Below are 14,890 nucleotides of genomic sequence, written 5' to 3'. Positions count from 1 at the left end.
TGGTGCGTTATATGTTTGCTCTAGTGGTGGAACACTTCTCCAGTGGGGGCCAACTCTTCTGGGAAAGTTGATTCCAGACACCACCAAGAGATCACTGGACCCACGGTAAATCTGGAGCCAGTGTCTACCCTTGGACTTAACGATGATATTGGAAGTGAGCTGTGGTATAGCAGAAAGAGCAGAGAAAAGGAAGTCAGAAATCCCTGTGTCAAGTCTCAGGGATTAAAGGAGACCACGTATGTGTAAATGCTACACAAATAATGAATTTGCGGTACGGTCACATATATTTAAGTGGATGAAACTTTATGAATAAGCACATACTTCATATTCATTGAGTATTCCCTGCCCCAAGCCTCACATGCCAACCCCCCAGGGCACTTTTCCACCCACTCCAAGCAAAGGCAACATGGTGCATTATGACCCCAGGTTTCAGTTTCTCCATTTGTGAAATAGTGCAGAAATTATAATACTTGTGTCTTGCAAGTGTTGTGAGAATTAAGTGAGATAATTATGTAAGAAGCATGGGCACATATTTCTGGTTTCAGTAAATGTTAGTTCCAATTACCTAGGGGTGTAAGGGAATGAGAGTGGTTCGTTGGCTACTGACTACGCTGTCCCCTGTGCACTATTCCAGAAACACTTTTTCTTTGTATTGCACTCTGTGTACTGAAGTCCAGCACACACATACTTGCTTCAGAGACACATCTTCCCATCACCAAAATATTAGGAGGTTTAAATTTCATAAAGTTGAAATAAAGTGCAAGCCCATTGCTGGTTTGCAGACCAGTTTGCAAGCCCACTGCTTTGTATGTAGCAGACAAATATTTTTGGCTGAGTTTTCATAATTTGCAATGGAAATAAATGTTTTTGTCCAGTAAAATGGCAGAAATGTAAAAGGTGGAATTCCGGAATGTCTTAAAATTAAAAGATCAAAGTGTTAGCAGGTAGTTCCTTTCCTGTTATTACTCACGGAGACAGAAAAATCTCATTAAAAAAACAAGCTCAGTTCGACTGCAGGCCAGAGTGTTACCCATTGTCCATTGTTCACCATAAGAATATGGTTTATCTGCTTCTCAGGGTGATCCACTTATAGCACTGGGGGCATTCTAGTCCCAGGTTTTCTGAAGTCAGGTCTGCTGTCCTATTGTGCTCATGGGCCACCTTTCCAACCTGGACTTAGCACAGAATCCAGTCTTAGGACAGTCCTAGCTTTTGACTTTGAGAGTTTGGTCAGTGTCCAACAGCACCCCAGAAAATGCTCAATTATATTGATGTTTCTATTTCTTTTAAGATTTTACTGACACATGCATATGGTTAAAAATTGTGAACTGTACAGAAAGGTCTAAAATGGAAAATAAAAGTTACACTTCTCTTAGAACTCCAGGTTTTCTCCCCAAAAGTACCAACAAAACAATTATAGCACACATGCCTTTTTAAAAAAAATTACACAAATTCAATAATTCCATTTCTGTTCCACATATTGACTACTCTTTCAATGAAACAGTGTCTTGAAGCTCTTTCCATATCAGTACATGCAAGTTCCTTTAATGACTGCAAAGTACTCCTTTGCAGAGTGTGCTGTATTCTGATCAGTCCCTTAATGATGCTTCTGTTTCCCTATTACAAACTTTGCTACAGTGAACAACCTTGCCTATGTATCTTTTGCAGGTATATCTTGAGGTAATTCCTAAAATATACAGTTGCCAGCTCAAAAAGGATGAGGCTTTGATTTTTTTGTTTGTTTTGTTTTGTTTTTTTGTTTTTGAGACGGAATCTCGCTCTTTTGCCAGGCTGGAGTGCAGTGGCACGATCTCAGCTCACTGCAACCTCCGCCTCCTGGGTTCAGGCGATTCTCCTGTCTCAGCCTCCTGAGTAGCCAGGACTACAGGCACATGCCACCATGCCCAGCTAAATTTTGTGTTTTTAGTAGAAACGGGGTTTCACTATATTGGCCAGGATGGTCTCGATCTCTTGAGCTTGTGATCTGCCCACCTCGGCCTCCCAAAGTGCTGGGATTACAGGCATGTGCCACAGCACCTGGCCGAGACTTTGATTTGTATTTAGTCAATTATGTTTATATATTGGTCTGTGTCTCTAAAATTTCAATACTGATTTCCAAATTGCTACCTAAAAATACTGTGCGGTATACTCTTTGTAGAAGTTTGGAAGAGTACTGATGGTCACCTCCTCCCCCCTGCCCTGTACGGGGGCCTTGTTGTACTTACACAACACACTTAGTTGTCTCTCTTTTCTGGGCATTTGAAGGCATTTGAAGATGGTGGTTACCCAGTATATGGGTAACTCCTCCTTTCTCCCAGATGAATCAAATAACAGTGCTCCCTGGGACACTAGTAAAGTGTTTGCAAAACCGCTGCTCTGTCGGCCGGGCCTACCCTGGGGCTGTCTCCTGGGCAATGAAGGTGGACTTTCAGGAGAGAATAATCCTCCCTGTGTATGCTGACTCACCTTTGCTCTCCCTGGTCCCCACCCTGGTAAACACACCCCAGTTAGTGAGGTTCCACCTTTAAAAAAATCAGTCAGGGAATCACGCAGCTGAGGTTCCCAGCCTCAAGGCTGAGTTCTTCCTCTGTGTGAGAGACTCTGGTGTTTGGGTGCCACCTCTTAAATGTTAGCAACAAACCAGGCTATTATGTGGATAGGGGCGTACCCTACTTTCCAGAACTTGCACATGAATCAACTGCTTTTTAATAAACTACATCATCCTTAGAAACTGAATGTGGATCTAAGAGTGTCTGTTCTCAATCTCTATCTAATGGAAATTTCTCCCTCATCATTTGTAGGAAGTCTCAGGGGTAAGAGTAACTTTTCATTATTGTGACTACATTCATGTTGTAGCTGGCATGCCCGCCACTGCCCTCCTCCCTTTGCACAGTGTGCCGCGCTCCCCAGGGGCTGCTGGAAAATGCAATACCTTGTTGAGTGTCCACCTGTTTAAAATGGTACCATTTTTAGCGTGGGAAGCAAAAGAGAATTCGTCAAAAATGAAGCTCGCCTGAGAGTCGTGAGGTGGTAGCCTTTGCCCTCTGAAGAGAATGGCTGTCCTCACACTGATGAGGAACCATCTCTGCTGCCCCCTCCCAGCACACATGGCAGCCAAACCTGCCCCTGCCTGTCAGCAGGGGTAGAGGAAGAAATGAGGGGCAAAACAGGTGTGAAGGGTTAGTTGCTCCAGAGCCCTAATGCATATTCTCACAATTCCAGGGTAGTAGTTTGTGTCTTAGAACAACTTTCAGCCTCTGCTCCCTAGATCGCAGGATTGTGTATGGTAACGGTGCCCCACCACCCTGCCCACTTACTCCCAGGATTCAGCGGCTGTGTGCAGAGGCCGTGTGCCTCTGGACAAGTCACACTAGTACTAAACTCTGTTGTCCCCAACCCAGTAACAGAAAAGGGTTTTTGTTTCACTGTGGGGAACTTTTCAGCTCCCCAGGCTGTGCTGAGAGCTTGCACATCCATGTTTGGTTTCCAGCTTTCCTGACAACCTTACCACCCTCTGTTAGAGCTTCCCAGCTCAGCCCTAGCCCAGCTTTCGTTGATCCACCTTGTCCTTGACGCTCTGGGCAGGTCAGGTTCTCCCAAAGGCTCTGAGTTGCTCCCACCTCCAGGTTCTTTCCTCCCTCCCTTTGCCTCATCTGGGTGGGTTTTTGGGGGAGTGGGGAGAAGAAACACATAGTGAGGAGTGGTCACTAAAGACAGAAGTTATCATTAGAAAACCTTGGGCAGTTTACAGTTTTTTCAGCAGTAAAATAGAGATAGTAATACATAGTATGGGGGGAGGGTTGTGAAGGTTGAAGGAGTTCACATATGTGACTATAATTGCCTGGCAGAGGGAGGGAGAGACAGGGAAGGGAGACAGTAGTTAGGGAGGGAGGGCAGAAGAGAGAAAGAGAGAGAGAGAGACTGATATGTGACCTACTGGGTATAAAAAAAGTATCAAATCAAAAATAGCTTTGGTGTTTAGTCTTTAATGCTAAGAAGAGATGGTCATGAATAAAAATTATATGTTATTTTTTGGTTTGTTTGTTTGTTTTTTGAGACAGAGTCTCACTGTATCACCCAGGCTGGAGTGCAGTGGCATGATCTCAGACCACTGTAAGCTCTGTCTGCTGGGGTCACACCATTCTCCTGGCTCAGCCTCCTGAGTAGCTGGGATTACAGGCACACACCACCATGCCCGGCTAATTTTTTTTTTTTTTTTTTTTTTTTTTTTTTTTTTTTTTAGTAGAGACGGGTTTTCACTATGTTGGTCAGGCTGGTCTCGAACTCCTGACCTCGTGATCTGCCTATCTCGGCCTCCCAAAGTGCTGGGATTACAGGCGTGAGCCATCATGCCCAGCCTAAAAATTGTGTGTCTTTTTAATGATACATTTTGTTTTGGAGACAGTCTGTCATTCTGTTGACATGTTAAACTTAATGGCTAGAAATATCCAGTAAGTCATTCATTTAGGAGACTGAACAAACCACGTTTGGATGCATCCATAGTCATTGAATCTTCGGTTCACATCTTGCCTTTGTTACTTATTAGTTGGGAGATCTCAGTTTCCTCCTATGTGGCATGGGAATATGAACCCCTCTCTCCTAGGATTGCTTGCAGTAGTAAGTAGATCACCCTCCACAAATCAAATAACTCATTGCTTTGCATATTGTAACCACTGTCGCCTCGTTGGAGATCGCAGACTGGAAAATTAGTCCTCTTCGAGCACTAGAGACTGGGGCTAGGAATCTTCAGTGTCGAGTGATATTTGGAACTATAAGACTCAATGAACTCCACTGTGAGTGCTGTTCGACTAGGAAATAACTACCGTGAGAAAGAGGAGGAAACAGCCTCTGAGTGGGGGCAGTCAGGAATGTGTCTCTGTGCAGTGAGACACAGAAAGACTGATGGCTTTGATGGGTTATGCTAGGAAGGCAGTTTCTTTGGATCAGCACAAACATATACACCATGACACAGAGCTTCTCTGTTTCTTGTCCTTTATAGAAGTCTAATAACCACTTATTAACAGCCCTTGTGTTTTGTTCAACGGTGCTTACATTTTTAGACGTCTATGAGGGCTAAAAACCAACCAGCCAACCTACAGGTTGGTTACTCTGGGACCTTAGTTTTCTGTGCAGAGTTACCGTGGGTGCCCAGAAACCTGGAAAAGGTGGGGAGGTGAGGAGAGGAGGAATCACTGGGAATTATCTGGCTGGACAGAGACCATGGGCATTCAGTGGAAATCTAGTGAGTCACGCTGTGGCCAGTGCTTTTTTCTCTTTCTGCTTTGCCACAAGAGGAAGAAGGAGTGGTGAGGTCTGAGGTAATTTTGTAGAATTGATGCTGCATGTAGTTCTGAGAATGCCAGATATAGAGAGTTTCCCTCTGCAAGACAGCATGGGTGGCAAGCCTTCCAGAATCCCTTCCCATGTATCCTTTTCCGGTGGTAGCCCCTTCTTGGCTGATTTTAGAAGATGACTTTTCCTAGAGCCTCTTAGAACTTGCTGTTAGCAAAGGATCTGTGTTTCCCATAGAAAAGAAAGTAAACCATTTAATGAATTTTTAAAATAAAATTTGAAATGGCTTCTATCTTGTGTCTTTTCATCTTCTCCTCTCAAAAAGCCTCCTTTTCCCTTTTTTCATCCTAGTTTTGATGTCTGAGCAGTTGGCCCGTCTAGATACCTTTATTCAGAATTTTTCTCTCCTTCATTCAAAGTCCCCCAAGTAGTGAGCAGGGAGGGAGCAGGGGTGAGTCTCACCCAGTTCAGTGCCCACTGCACTTACCCATTGGCGACACTCCCAGTAGAATGCAAGCATTTGAAGGTAAGGGAGGATCTTCCAATATTGTCATGTAATATTTGCCATTACCTCATATTTATTAACTTTTTTGCTGATAAGTGTAGATTATAATAAATGTCCTTCCTCCTCTGGTCTCCTCCGGCAAATTCTAAATATCTTAGACCTACTTCAAATGGCTCCTTTTCCGGGAAGTCATTTCTTCTGCCTCTCCCAGGACGAAGTGGCCTACCCTCCACTCCTGGAACACCCATTTTGTGTGTGTATGTGTTGACTGTTATTGATGTGTGAATCACTTTGTTCCATCATTATCTAGGTGTCCTTCAAGGAACTTTGAACTGCCCAAGTGCTCAGCTCCCCAAGTGCTCATGAATCAACTTTGTTCCATCATTATCTAGGTGTCTTCATGGGACTTTAAGCTACCCAAGTGTGCCATAAGAACTTGGCATATAGCTGAACACGGGGAACCCCACTACAGAAATGTCAAATGAAAGGAAGCCCTGCAGTCCACAGAGTGTTCAGAGGCCGCCCCTGGTGTGAAGCTGAAAAATGCTAGACGTAGATGAGGGCCACAGCTTCGTCTACCCAAGGGGGCCACGCAGGGATGAGGTCTTACTCTCCTGGGCGTGTTCCGTGATCTCATTTCGTCTGTCCTGTCCACATCCTTGTTATTAGAGCAGTCATCAGTCATAAAAATGTAGCCATCTTTTGAATATGGAAAGACAGTATTACATGTATGACAGTGATAGGTTTATGAAGGGAAAGTAATTTAGATGACTTGAGAAATTATGACTGTGTGACGCAGCCTTTGTGTGATACACATTCTGTCCAGTTCTGGGTTCTATCATATAATGTGCAAAACGAGACTAGAAAGTTTCTGTGTCGTTGCTTATTTTCACTGACAAATTCAACACAACAGTATGGTTGAAGGAGTCATCAGAGACTCTCGATCATGCGTTATGCTGTATTCCTGACACTGTTTAGCACTTCATGCATGTTATTTTGTTTGATCCTTACAGCAACATTGTGAAGTGGGTCTGTCTCCCATTTTACAAATGAGAAAAGAAGTCACTTTGTGTCACTTGAGGGACACAGTGAGGAGCTTTTCCCCACTTAGTCTGTAGATAGCAAAGCTGGAACTCGAATCCTCATCTTATTGATTGCAGAATCTTTCTCTGCACTGCTCATTCTGCTACATTTTATTTGAAGAATATTTGGGACACAGTGAGCGCTTAGGGAGCTTTTCCCCACTTTACTTAGTCTGTAGGTAGCAAAGCTGGAACTTGAATCCTCATTGATTGCAGGATCTTTCTCTGCACTACTCATTCTGCTACATTTTATTTGAAAAAATATTTGGGAAATTAACAGCATTTTCTCTTTGTTACTACAGGGGAAAACAAACTATCCTAGTAATTGTGTGTTTTATGTTCCCAGGGAAGCAAAGGTGCCTACCGATACCATTGGCAAAGCCACAATGTCAAGCACAGTGGTGTGGACGACATGGTGCTACTCTCCAAGATCACAGAGAATTCCATCGTGGAGAATCTGAAGAAGAGATACATGGACGACTACATTTTTGTATCCTTTACTGGCTCCTTTGGACATTTCTAAGTGATATTACCATGTCCACAGTTAAATTGTGGCTTTATGCTAGGTGCAGCAGCTCACGTGGGTAATCCCAGCAATTTGGGAGGCTGAGGCAGGAGGATTGCTTGAGCCCAGGAGTTCCAGACCATCCTGGGCAACACAGGGAGACCCCTTCTCTATTATAAAAAACAAACAAACAAACAAAAAACTGAACTTGTGGCTTTAGTCCTGCTTGAGAAGAGGTGTCTGAAAGTCTGAATGGATGCTGTGTGCTCACATTGTTTTCACAGTTTCAGAATGAGGTTTTGTATGTTTATATCACTTGGTTCAGGCTGTGCAAAGGGCAGAGACGATGTCCAATTATTCTCCTGGCATTTCACAAAGTGAAGACGTAGCCAGTATTTACCTATTTTCATCTATAATATTGTCCCTTTGACATGCTGTAGTCATGCACGTGGTGTCTGAAACCTCTGCTCTTCCTAGAGGAAGTCCTGGTTTGCAAAGAGTTCTGTCAATAAAACATCCTGATTGCAAAGCAGAGACATTAAAGTCTGGACCTAAAAGGCTTAAAAATTTTGCCAGTTTTTCTGCATTTTAATGTTTACTAAAGGAAATGTGAGAAGTGAAGATTGACTATTGAAAATATCTGACCTTCTGGAGTTGTTCTTTATGTTTCAATTTTAGCTTGCCAGTTGCCAGTTTTTACGGGGCTTTAAAAAATGCAGAATGGAAATTTGATTCAAATGTGGGTTGACTTCATTATCAACAGGGAACTGTGATATTTGCTTAAGTTCCTATAGGATTCAGGAGTTTCGTCTGATGCAACTATGTAAAGATATAGTGGTAGAACTATTGTGAAAGTTAGTCATGGACATGCAAAACTCTGTGTGAAATCTACATAATCGTACCAAAAAGTTTAACTTTGATGCCAGTAGTACCTTCTGAAAGTATGGTGTCATGGATGACCTATTAAAAAGTGGAGTCTTTGCTACTGATGTAATACACATCTTAGATTTTTACCCAAAAAGCTTGGGGAAGAATAGTTTTCACATCAGTGGCTTATTATGATTACTTAAACTGCTTGTTTGACTATTAGCTAAAAGCACTGGAACGTATGCAGTAATAACTTTTGCAGGGGCTGCCTATCCCATCACTGGTAAGTTGGGGGTGAGGTGGGGGTTCAAATTATCAGGTATTCAGTAAACAATACTATTAAATAATTAACAGCATTATTCCAAGGCATTGGGACCATTCTGACCAGTACTCTGCTGTTTCTTACTTACTATGAGGGAATTTTACCAATATCTATGTAGTTAAACCTCTGAACCTCTGTTTTCAAGGATTAACAGATACAGTTGGATTTATTGGCTGCATTATAATTGCATCATTTAAAAAATTTATTTTATCTTTATAGCACTTTGGGAGGCCGAGGCGGGTGGATCACTTGAGATCAGGAGTTTGAGACTAGGCTGGCCAACATGGGGAAACCCTGTCTCTACTAAAAACTCAAAATTAGCGGGCTATGGTGGCATATGCCTGTAATCCCAGTTACTTGGGAGGCTGAGGCAGGAGAATTGCTTAAGTCTGGGAGGCAGAGATTGCAGCGAGCCAAAATCGCACCACTGTACTCCAGCCTGGGTGACAGAGCAAGACTCTTGTCTCCAAAAAAATAAATTAATTAATTAATTTTATTTTTAAGTGACAAATACTAATTGCATATAGTTGTGGGATATAATGTGATTTTTTTTTTCTTTTCTTTTCTTTTCTTTTTTTTTTTTTTTTTTTTGAGACAGGGTCTCTCTCTGTCACCAGGCTGGAGTGCAGTGGCGTGATCCTGGCTCACTGCAGCCTCTGCCTCCGGGGCTCAGGTGATCTTCCCACCTCAGCCTCCCAAGTAGCTGGACTACAGGCACACACCACAATGCCTGGCTAATTTTTTGCAGAGATAGGGTTTCACTATGTTGCCCAGGCTGGTCTCAAACTTTTGAACTCAAGCAACCCACCTGCCTCGGCCTTCTAAAGTGCTAGGACTATAGGTATGAGCCACCGCGCCTGGCAATGTGATGTTTTAATATGTGTATACATTTTGAAATAATAAAATCAAGCTAACTAACATATCCGTCACTTCACATACTTATTGTGTGTGGTGTAAACATTTAAAACCTACACTCAGCAATTTTGAAATGTACATTATTACTTATATAACTTCTGTATCAGGGTGGCGACCTATGGCTGACAGCCAAAATCTTACTCACCACCATTTTTTGGACAGCAGTTTTGTTGGAACACAGCCGTGGTCATTCGTTTAGTTGTTGTCTAGGGTTGTTTTCACACTACAGTGGCAGAGCTAAGTAGTTGTAACAGACTGTCTGCAAAGTCTCAAATATTTACTTTCTGGCCCTTTGCAGAAAAAAAATTGCTGACTTCTGCTCCAGATACCTGTGCAGGGCTTCCTTTTTTTGTTTTGTTTTGTTTTGTTTTGTTTTGTTTTGTTTTGAGATGGAGTCTTGCTCTGTCACCCGGGCTGAAGTGCAGTTGGCATAATCTCGGCTCACTGCAACTTTCACCTCCCAGGTTCAAGCGATTCTCCTACCTCAGCCTCCCAAGTAGCTGGGACTACAGGCATGCGCCACCATGCCCAGCTAATTTTTGTATTTTTAGTAGAGACAGGGTTTCACCTTGTTGGCCAAGATGGTCTCGATCTCTTGACCTCATCATCCGTCCGCCTCGGCCTCCCAAGGTGCTGGGATTACAGGCGTGAGCCACCGCACCTGGCAGCTTCATTTAATTGAATTGCACAAAAGCAGTTATGTTCAGTTGCAAGTTTTTATTTTATTTGGTCAAAATACTGAAATATACTTTATCTGGACTTATCACCATCAAAAAAATGTCAATCACTTTTACGTGCGGCACCCACAGCACTTGAAAACTGGCAGATAATTGATTAGAAGGAGCTGGGTGGCAGGATGTGGATCTGGACTGTCTGGCTTGGTCTCCATAGATCTGGTGACCGTAATGTTTTGTGACCTCTGTGCCTTGGTTTCCGTACCTGTAAAATGGGAGTAATAATAAAATCTCCCACATGAGGCTGTTGTAGGGTGAAACGAAATGAAGAATGCAGCAAGTAAACAGTAAGTATGAGTCATTATTACCACGCACTGCGGCAGGTGTGTAAGTGCTTCCCATATTTCCGAGTTATTTTCCAAAAATTCAACTGTAAAGTTGTTTATTGGAAATTAAAATTATTTTGCCACAGAAACCTAAGTTATAAATGGAAGATTGACAAGCCCATAGAAATCTTCATTTCCACTGACTGTAGTAGTGGAACAAATTGTATTTTGAAATGTTCTTGGAACGTGGGCTGAACTTACTGCGTTGTAAATATGGAAATGCGATTTTTTGATAAGCTGGGTATAAAAAGAAACAAATGATGTCTGTAGTCAGTCCCTCCTAACTGCAGACAGCCTCACTCCTCCCCATCACGATTGTTTCTCCCAAAACACCAGAAGCAGGGACTATGTCTTGTATATCTTCTTCAAAAAGCAACATATAAAAACCCCTTAAAGCAATACATGTTCATTTAACATGGTTCATACCATGCAGTCAAGCAAAAAGGAAAATACCAAAGTCACCCAGAACCCATCGCCAAAAGTTAGTTCTTATTAATCTCTTGGTGTAGAGCTTTCAGTTTAACCACATATGGTCATGCATATAGGTGTGCTTTCTTGTTAATTTTAACAAAAATGGCATCATCCTGCCTCATGTATTTCTTGGTTTCCTGCCTAATTTTTGGCATGGTGCATTGTATTAAGTATTCATTGACAATTTGTTGACTGTTAAGACTTGCTTTTTAAATTCAGACAACAGAGTTTTTAAATGACTCACACAGAGAGGGCTGTTTATGCGCCTTTGAATTAATGCTTTTGAATCGATGACTGATGAATCGTGTGCTCTACCAAGGAAATGAGTTACTAGACCACTAATGACTTTATGTTTTAGAAATCTCTACCCACTCAATATATGGGAAGCCCAGCATAAATGTGCTTTCTATCATTAGCACAGAGTAGCTTTCAGCTTTGAGGAAGGTTGATGGATGTTTATGAAATAACACGGATGGTCTGCTGCAAATCTTCCTCTGCTAAGTGATAAAAGCGTCCTTTAACACTTCAATGTTAAGGGAATATTGTAATAGAATGGCATTACTGTAAGTAAGAGTTGGGTTTTTTTCCTCTCCTATGTTTAATTGTTAAGACAAGAAGAGACTTGATTTCACATTAAGTTATAAAATTGCTCACTTTATCCCTTCTATATCTAATTCCTGCACATTGTCTTGTACTGAAAGACAGCATTTGGGGCAGTCGATTGTTAATGCATTCAGGCTGAATGCACATTTCTTCTACATTAGGAAAAAAAAAATCCACTTTGAAAATGCTGACATTGTTTACCAATAAAACTCCATATTTTTGAGTTATTTGTCCTATGACAAAGAAGGTTTAATTTGCCATCTGTTTGTCATCAACGTTGCCACACTTTCTACAGTTACATTGTAAGATCTATGAGGAAAACATTAGTGTTCTCTGTTGTGCGTGGGGAGAGAGCACTTCTGACCACTTGGCTGACGAAAAGAGTTCCTGTGCAAAGCACTCCGTGCTCATTCGGTCCAACTTTCCAAACTTGTTTTTACTCAAAGACCACACATTTTTAATCCTTGAATTAGGAGTCCAGACTTTTGTGCTAGCCCCACTGGATTTCAAAGCAGCGTAGTTGTTTTCGAGCGAGGCGTGGCCCTTGGCATCCAGTTCACTTGGAGGGGCAGCGTGCTACATAGCAAGATAGATGCCCGGCTGAAGCCAGAGCCTCGAGTTCCAGCCCACCCATTCTCCACGTGACTCTGGGAAAGTCACCTCACCTCCCTGTGCCACCTCAGGGTTGAACCCAGGGAAGTCCACTTAACCAGCATAGGTGGTTTTGGGAAATTCACTGACTATTAAAACAGATTTTAACTGGCAGGGTGTAGTGGCTCATGCTTGTAATCCCAGCACTTTGGGAGGCCGAGGTGGGCGGATCATGAGGTCAAGAGATCGAGACCACCTTGGCCAACGTAATAAAACCCCGTCTCTACTAAAAATACAAAAATTAGCTGGGTGTGGTGGCACACGCCTGTAATCCCAGCTACTTGGGAGGCTGAGGCAGGTGAATTGCTTGAACCCGGGAGGCGGAGGTTGCAGTGAGCCAGGATTGAGCCACTGCACTCCAGCCTGGTAACAGAGCAAGACTCCGTCTCAAAAAAAAAAAAAAAAAAAGAAAAGTTCAACTCTTGGCACTGCCTAATAAGACTATTGAAAACAAATATTTGAGGCTGAGCATGGTGGCTCATGCCTGTAATCCCAGCACTTTGGGAGGCCGAGGCGGGCAGATCACAAGGTCAGGAGATCGATATCATCCTTGCTAACAAGGTGAAACCCGTCTCTACTAAAAATACAAAAAATTAGCCGGGCATGGTAGCGGGTCCTTGTAGTCCCAGCTACTCTGGAGGCTGAGGCAGGAGAATGGCGTGAACCTGGGAGGCGGAGCTTGCAGTGAGCCGAGATCACACCACTGCACTCCAGCCTGGGCAACAGAGTAAGACTCTGTCTCAAAAAAAAAACACCAAAAAACAAAACAAAAAACAAACAGAAAACATTTTAAAGTTGTGCTACCATCACATTTCATAAAAGAAAGAATATTTTTACACCAAAAATGTAGGAAGGAAATAATCTAAGAATAAAGGACAGTTTCTTTATATTGAATAAATTAAACTTTATGAAAAATTCAGTGCATTGTTTCTTTTTTTGTCATTCTTGCTGCAGGTTAGTGGAAACTCATAGATCCATGGACAGGCATTTGGGAACCCATCAATTAAAGATATCTTGGGTCGGGTCTCTTTGGTCTCCCAGAGTCTTTTAAATAATTGACATTTTTTTTACTCCTATTTTTTGGTATCATAGCTTCATATCTTCCTGCAGTTTGAAAATTAACCTTAGGCCACACCTTCACCACCAAGGATTATGTGCGTAGGGACAATGATTGGAACGGCTTTTCCCAGAGGCACACCTGAATTATGTAATAGGAGTGGGAGTGAGCATTGTTGGAATTACCTGGAGTTCCCAAACCAGCAGGAGAGCACAGGTCTCCGGAAAACAGCTAAGGCCTCTGCACACATAGCAAGGTGGAAAAGGTGAAAATTGTTTAGATAAACAATTATTCCAAACTCTCACCGGAAATAACTACGATATGTTTATTTTCTTGAAGTCTAAATTAAAGTCTCCTTAGTTTTTCTGTAGAAACAGCCATTTTATTTTTTGAGACTTTATTTTTTATTTTATTTTATTTCATTTTATTTGCTCTGTCACCTAGGGTGGAGAGCAATGGCATGATCACAGCTCACTGCGTCCTTGCCCTCCCAGGCCTAAGTGATCCTCCCACCTCAGCCTCCCAAGTAGCTGGGACTGCATGTGAAAACCACCATACTTGGCAGGTTTTTTGTTTTGTTTTGTTTTGTTTTTAAGAGATGAGGTCTCAGCATATTGCCCAGGCTAGTCTCGAACTCCTGGAATCAAGCAGTCATCCCACATGTCTTCCCACAGTGTTGTGATTATAGCACCCAACCAGAAACAGCCATTTTAAACCAAACTTTATTTTTTAGGTGTCTTCCCAAATAATATTATCCTCAAGAACCCTACTGATAAATTTAGGGAGCAGTTACAAATTTCCCTCTTCATTTCATTCTGAGCTGAGTCATTGATTCAGGATTGGCTTAGAGTAGTCCAAAAGAAATTTTTTTTTTTCTGAATATCTCCTTAACCAGGCCCTAATCAGAATTTATGTAATGTACTTGGTGAAAAATCAAGACTTAATGAGGTATCTCTTTATATAGCAGATTAACAGTGTTTAAAATGTTGGTTACTTTAGGAGCTCATAGGCAACTGAATTCATATTTACTAAGTAACCAAGGGATTGGTGGGGAGGTGGTACCTTTGGCTGATGGCCTGAGGGCAGCCCTTTATTCTTTGTGTGCGGTGATAAATTTGTCTAGGACAAGGTGGCAGTAACCACATTCCCTTTACAGCTAAGGGAAGAAGTACCCTCCTCCATGGAAGGAGCTTATTTGCCTGTTTGTTTTTCCCTGGGGATGGATATAGACATGAAATAAACATCTTCCTCTTCTGAAGTGAAGATGGTTCTAGCAGTGCTGTATTTCTTTAAAATTGGGTTTGCCATAAGAATCATTATTACTTCATTCATTAATTGTTTGTTTGTTTTCTTTTTTTGGAGCCAGGGTCTGGCCTCTGTTGCCCAGGCTGGAGTGCAGTGGCATGATCATGGCCCACTGTAACCTCGACCGGCTTGGCTTAAGGAATCCTCCCATCTCAGCAGGAACTACAGGCACGTACCAACATGCCTGGCTAATTAAAAAAAATTTTTTTGTAGAGATGAGGTCTCACTAGATTGCCCAGGCTGGTTTCAAACTCC

At 42.3% G+C, this 14,890-nt stretch overlaps 1 protein-coding gene across 1 annotated transcript in view; it reads left to right on the top strand.

The window, feature by feature from the left end:
- Nucleotides 1-14,890, top strand: part of MYO1E (myosin IE) — a 240,413-nt gene that overhangs the window by 93,182 nt on the left and 132,341 nt on the right. Inside the window, exon 2 of the mRNA XM_050796778.1 lies at nucleotides 7,226-7,369. Within this exon, the coding sequence (XP_050652735.1) occupies nucleotides 7,226-7,369 (144 nt within the window). The remainder of the gene's footprint in view (nucleotides 1-7,225; nucleotides 7,370-14,890) is intronic.

This window comes from Macaca thibetana, chromosome 7 (genome assembly GCF_024542745.1).
Source record: "Macaca thibetana thibetana isolate TM-01 chromosome 7, ASM2454274v1, whole genome shotgun sequence".
Classification (NCBI taxonomy): domain Eukaryota; kingdom Metazoa; phylum Chordata; class Mammalia; order Primates; family Cercopithecidae; genus Macaca; species Macaca thibetana.
The sequence above is the reverse complement of the archived record's forward strand: the minus strand, read 5'-3'. Positions and strand labels throughout refer to the sequence as shown.